General features: G+C 47.7%; 1 protein-coding gene across 3 annotated transcripts in view; it reads left to right on the top strand.

The window, feature by feature from the left end:
- The first annotated feature begins 267 nt into the window (after positions 1–267).
- The window catches only part of LOC121574858 (voltage-dependent calcium channel subunit alpha-2/delta-2), a 279,464-nt gene continuing 273,044 nt past the window's right edge, over positions 268–6,687 (top strand). For all 3 annotated transcript variants that reach the window (XM_041887497.1, XM_041887496.1, XM_041887498.1), the window contains exon 1: positions 268–627. In XM_041887497.1, coding sequence (XP_041743431.1) covers positions 512–627 — 116 coding nt within the window. In that variant the 5' untranslated portion in view covers positions 268–511. The remainder of the gene's footprint in view (positions 628–6,687) is intronic.

The following is a 6,687-nucleotide window of genomic DNA, read 5'->3' as shown; positions in this document are numbered from 1 at the left end:
TCCCCCTCTAGTCATGTCTATAATTACCTAAATAAAGCCTTAATTTGTGCTCCTAATTTATTAGTTTAACCAGTCTTTCTGCGTGGGAACCAAGGAGGAGAGGAGAATGCATGGAGAACAGGACACTGATATAGACTGCACGCGCGCCCCCGTCTGTCGCGTAGGAATATTGGAGCGAATGTGTCGTCTTGTGTTCACGCGGTCCGTTGGAGAGCGAGTGAGGGGAGCAAATGTGCAAGGGAGAGGGAGGGAGGAGAGCGAGTGCGCAAAGGCACAGCAGCACCAGCGGCGGCAGCAGCGTCAATGCATCTGTGAGTCTTCGAATCGGCTGTCTTGAGCTGCTAGTCCTCTTTACGTTTCAGTTTGAGATTTCACAGCGCAAGGTCTTGAGGAGCCTCGCCATCAACCGACACACTTTCCGGAGCTCAGCGTTTATTCTTAGCTCGGCTCTAAGAGACTATTCTCACGACCCTATTCTATTTATGCCAGTTTCTTGAATATTTAATGGAAAATGGCGATCTGCGCTCAGTCCTACGGTATCTGCTGTCTGTTCTCAATCCAAACTATCCTCATCATTAGCTTCTCTTCGCCGGCAACGGGGAGCCTCCGTTTTCCCCAACACTACACGTAAGTACCATTTGGGGTGAGAAGGAAACTGGGATACTGCCGAGAGCGCAAAACTGGGACAGGTGGCCCAAACGGCGCTGTTTACTAGGTGCGATAATCGTGCGATGCAGTCTCTAATGTTGAAACAGAAACCTGCTTTTCTGTCTCTGAATCATGCGTGAGCTATGTTATAGATATATCCGCTTGCACGAATGTTATTGTAGCAATGACAATCTAGCCATATAATATGCGGGTCTACGGCTTCTGCCCTTGCATATATTGTTGATTAGGCTATGGGATGTTGCGTGCAAGGATAGATGCATCATAGGCTACTAATGGGGCACAGGTGCTCGGCATAATAGCATGGGCATTCAATTATTAATCATGGCTTGGGATACGATTTCCGCTCAATACAGGTCACCTAGTTTAAAAAAAATGTATTCTGTGTTCATAACGGATAGGCAAACATGCTACAATGTTGGAAACGCATTCTGCCGGCGAATGGGTGATAGCTGCTTCGATCTATACCAAGTCACAATGCTAATCCTTTAAAACTCACAATCAAAGTAGCCTAACTATCAAGCAATCCTGCTGACATTATTGCCATTTGACCGTTTTTAAATTACCGGTAGGCCTATTCAGTCAATTTAAAGCAGCAAAATGCTATGCCCCTCCAGCATAACTCAGGTAACGAAGGAAAGTGCCCGGGAGGATGTCCAAATCTAGCCCTCCCGTTGCGCGCCTGTCATCAGGTTGGTGTGAAGGAGAACGAACTCTTCAATTGAATTGTAGGAACATATAAGACTGTATATATTTCTCTCCTCGACCCAAATAGCTTGGAAATATATTACAAAAATAAGCTAAGACACATGCCTATTCTTTAGAATGGTTTTGACAGTATATACTAATCTTTCTATTGTGGTGTGTTCGGTATAAGCTATTCTCCTTTGTGTGCGTCAAGTTTCAGCTAGTTTTTCTTGATAAGATTTCATGAAATTGTATAAACAAAGCAAAACATTTATTAATTGACAGTGTTTTATGATATTGTCTGAACGAGAATAGACGGCACAATATTTATGAGTAAATAGGTCCCCAGGCCTATAGCCTATTAATAAGCATTATTTGGTCTGTTATTCACAAACATAATAAAAGGCTATATAAAATTGAAATTTTTTGCATTAGCCTATATTGCTTTTTTATTTTGTGATTCAATCAATGTGTAGTCTAAAACAATTATTATTATTTTTTCGGCATTTCTTGTGTCAGTGAAGGTGGTCTGACTCTGGGGTTTTACTGTTGCTTTCCTTGTTTTATTCAGGGATAAAAAAAGAATGTCATTATTTGATATCAAAATATAGCATGTGTGCAGGCTATGTGACTTGTGCTGCCTGATTATTGGGGTTGTGAGAGACAGTGGATTGCGCAGTCAGATGGAAGAGAATAAATAGGCATTTTAATGCCATATATTTAGCCAGTGGTAACTTGTGGAATAGACACCGGCTGGAATGCGGTTTTAACCAATCAGCAATCAGGATTAGACCCACTCGTTGTATAAATCGGGATCAATATATGATGTATCCGAATTTAATAAAGATGGATTTGGGAACTTCCTCCTCAGGTGCATCCGCTAGTTTTATAGGCTATGCTGCAATTCAAAATCAATTTCTTCCCCTTCCAATGCATGGTTTGTAAAATAAGAATACAATAATGTGTGCTCTGTGCCACTACACAATTACGCACATGATGACATCCCTTTGATAGCCTAATAAAAACATGTTTAATTCAAACTCATGCTGCATTCCTCTTAGTGGGACATTAGTAGCCTGTGTCATACATTGACTGTGTATGTGGGCAATTGTTATCTATAGGCTATCAGGTCCTGCCTCGGAAGCTGTATTTGTAGTGGGCCATTGTAGGATTTATGAAGGCGATTCTCACAGAGACAAATTTGTGTCAAGATATTCTAGATATAACTGTTTTAGGCTACTCCAGCCAAAATAAATGTCAACATTTAGCCTACTAATAATTATTATATTGTATGTAGGCTATAGGCTAATAAGTGGTGTGAAGGCTTTTAATATTGTTATTGACATGATAGCCTGATAGCCTAATTTCTAAACTGTAGATATAGGCTACATTTTATTTCTAGACTGTGTTAGGCTATGGTTCAACCCAGCACTCAGAGAAACAACACGACAAAGGGAGTGGAAGAAACAAAAATATTTAATCAAAGTAAAAATTGTCTTAGTCCAAAAACAACTGAAGTAAAGGAACAGAGTGGGCTAGTCGGCTCCGGAGGAAGGAGAGGCTGAGGCAGGCAGGCAGGCAGGCAGGCAGGCAGGCAGGCAGGCAGGCAGGCAGGCAGGCAGACCGACAGGCAGGAAGGCAGGCAGGTTGGGAGATATGTCCGAAACGCTCTGGTAAGAACAACGATCTGGCGCCGGTGGAGAGCCATGCCCCGGAATTAGTAGTGCAGGTTGATGAGAGAATAGGATGCAGCTGCGTAGGCAGGAATCACTGGAAACAACCCGCAGCTGCACAGGGAGAGGCAGATCCTGAGCACGCCCTGATCCACTCCAGACACACCCACATAAAGGGGACAAACACACATACAGATACAACAGACAGAGGGGACAAAACAAGGAGGAAGGGAAACAGAAAAGGGAGAGACAAGCTGCCCACATAACAGTACCCCCCTCAATGGTCGCCACCTGGCGACCCACCAGGCCTGTCAGGGTTGCCGTGATGGAAGTCCGTGATCAGCTGAGGATCCAACACAAAACGCTTAGGGACCCAAGACCTCTCCTCTGGTCCATAACCTTCCCAATCGACTAGGTATTGGAGACCCCTACCCCGCCTCCGAGAGTCCAGGAGCCTACTGACGGTGTAGGCCGGATGGTCGTCAATGAGGCGAACAGGTGGAGGTGGATCAGCCGGCGGACACAAAAGGCTGGAGGACACAGGTTTCAGTTGGGAGACGTGGAAAGTAGGGTGTATCTTCATGGCTGAAGGCAACTTCAAACGAACCGCAGCGGGGTTGATGATGGACTCCACCACAAACGGACCCAGGTACCGAGGAGACAGCTTGCGTGATTTGGTACGAAGAGGTACGTTCTTAGACGACAGCCAAACCTCTTGACCAGGATGAAACACAGGTGCGGGAGTCCTGCTCCTATCCGCTGTCATCTTGTTCCTGTCGGTGGTCCGAAGCAACGCTTCCGAGCGTCGCGCCACACTCTCTGGCAGCGGCGGAGGTTCTCCTGAACCGAAGGAACAGCCAATTCCTTCTCCTGAGCAGGAAACAGAGGGGGTTGATAACCCATGGTAACTTCGAAGGGTGAAAGACCAGTGGCAGAGGTGGTGAGGGAGTTGTGGGCGTACTCTATCCAAGGCAGATGTTTGGCCCAGGATGATGGATGTTGAGCAGCCACACAACGAAGGGTTGCTTCGAGGTCTTGATTGGCTCTTTCTGTTTGACCGTTGGTCTGGGGATGAAACCCTGAGGATAGACTAACGGAAGCACCCAAAGCAGAACAGAAAACCTTCCAAACCCGGGAAGTAAACTGTGGGCCTCTATCAGATACGATGTCCACAGGTATTCCATGGGGACGGAATACATGTTGGACTAGGAGGTCCGCTGTCTCACTGGCAGACGGTAATTTTGGTAATGCTATATAGTGAACAGATTTAGAGAATCTGTCCACAATGGTAAGTATAGTATCATTACCTTCAGACTTGGGTAGGCCGGTGACAAAATCCATGGCTATGTGGGACCAGGGACGGCTGGGAACTGGGAGGGGTAGCAGCAGCCCCGAAGGGGACTGATGGGAGGCTTTGCCCCGAGCACAGGTTGAACAGGCTGCCACAAAAAGCCCGAACGTCAGTTTCCATTGAAGGCCACCAAAAATGTCTCCTAAGCAGCGTCAACGTGCGTCTCATCCCAGGGTGACCAGCAAAACGGGAGGTGTGAATCCACTGCAACACCTGAGACCGGACCGTCTCGGGAACAAAGAGTAGGTTGGGAGGTCCATCACCCGGTCCCGGGTCCGTGGCAAGTGCCGTCTTCACAAGAGACTCGATCTCCCACTGTACTGCCGCCACGACGCATGAGGAAGGTAGGACTGCCTCAGGCTCGCTGGTCTCCGAAGGGTCAGCAAACTGGCGGGACAAAGCATCTGGTTTAACATTTCTTGACCCCCGGTCTGTATGTAAGAATAAAGTTAAACCTACTAAAAAACAGGGCCCATCTGGCTTGGCGTGAGTTGAGTCTCTTAGTGGCTTGGATGTAAGCCAAGTTTTTGTGGTCTGTCCAGACCACAAACGGCAGTTCAGCTCCATCCAGCCAGTGCCGCCATTCTTCCAGTGCAAGCTTGACCGCCAGCAGTTCCCGGTTTCCAACGTCGTAATTCCGTTCTGTGGGTGACAATTTCTTGGAGAAAAAAGCACAGGGGTGAAGCTTTTGGTCAGTGGGGGAGCGCTGGGAGAGGACTGCTCCCACACCTGAGTCCGACGCGTCCACCTCCACAACAAACTGCAGAGAGGTATTGGGGTGTATCAACACGGGGGGAGGTGGAAAACAGTTCCTTCAAAACCCCTACCGCCTGCTCCGCCTCAGGGGACCACCGAAAAGGGACTTTAGGAGATGTGAGTCTTGTAAGGGGTGCCACCACTCTACTAAAACCCTTAATGAATCTACGGTAGAAGTTAGCAAAGCCCAAAAATCGTTGAAGTTGCTTACGGGTGGTGGGTGTGGGCCATTCGTCACTGCCCGGATCTTCTCGGGGTCCGCCTTCACCTGCCCGCTCTCAATTATGAATCCAAGGAACGATGTAGACTGTTTGTGGAACTCACACTTCTCTGCTTTGACGTACAGCTTGTTCTCCAAGAGCCGTTGAAGGACTTGACGGACGTGTGACTCATGCTCCTCGGGTGACTTGGAAAAACAAGAATATCATCCAGGTATACAAAGACAAAACGGTTCAAAAATCCCTAAGAACATCGTTCACCATGGCTTGAAAAACCGCAGGGGCATTTGAAAGCCCAAAGGGCATGACCAAATACTCAAAATGTCCCAGTGGAGTGTTGAAAGCGGTTTTCCACTCATCTCCCCTTTCGGATTCGGACAAGGTGATAAGCATTCCTGAGGTCGAGCTTGGAAAACACTGTGGCGCCATGCAGAGGTTCAAAAGCTGAGTTGATGAGTGGAAGGGGATACTTGTTTTTAACAGTTATGTTGTTTAAACCCCCTGAAATCGATACAGGGGCGTAACGACTTGTCCTTCTTTTCCACGAAAAGAAACCTGCACCCAAAGGAGACGACGAGGACGGATTATGCCCGAGACCAGAGAATCACCAATGTACTGCTCCATTGCCTCTCTTTCCGGTCGGGACAGATTGTATAACCGACTAGAGGGCAAGGGAGCACCAGGAAGCAGTTCAATAGGGCAATCATAAGGCCTATGTGGTGGTAGAGACAGAGCCTTGTCCTTACTGAAAACCTCCGCTAAGTCATGGTATTCTTTGGGGACAGATGACAGATCAAGAGGAGCTGAGGGAGGAGTTGGGTTACACTTAGTGGGGGGAACCGCTGACCTCAGGCACTGGGAATGGCAGTTAGTGCTCCAACTGAGAATGGTGTGACGTGTCCAATCAATTTGTGGGTTGTGAAGAGCCAACCAGGGGAAGCCAAGGATTAGGGAGGTAGCTGAGCCAGACATAACTCTTAGCTGAATGCTTTCACAATGATTGCCAGAAATCACTAGGGGAAACGGGGGTGGTTTGATGAGTTATCTCCGCGAGGAGGCGCCCATCAAGGGCTGTGACCCGAATGGGGGTAGGTAGTGGCTCCATGGGGATACGAGCTTGTGTAACGAACTGGTGGCTAATAAAGTTATCTTCTGCACCTGAGTCTATGAGAGCTGAGAGTGGCAGGGAATGACTCTGGAAACGTAAGGTTACAGGTACTTGTAATTCCGGGGAATGATGGGTTCAGGATCTAACTCTGGGCTCGCAAGTAGACCCACCGTTACGAGCGAGCCTTGTCTTTTGGCCGCTTAGGGCATGTAGCCAGAATGTGTGTGG

Source organism: Coregonus clupeaformis, chromosome 10 (genome assembly GCF_020615455.1).
Source record: "Coregonus clupeaformis isolate EN_2021a chromosome 10, ASM2061545v1, whole genome shotgun sequence".
In the NCBI taxonomy this organism is placed as follows: Eukaryota; Metazoa; Chordata; class Actinopteri; order Salmoniformes; family Salmonidae; genus Coregonus; species Coregonus clupeaformis.
This window is presented reverse-complemented; position numbering and strand designations above follow the sequence as displayed.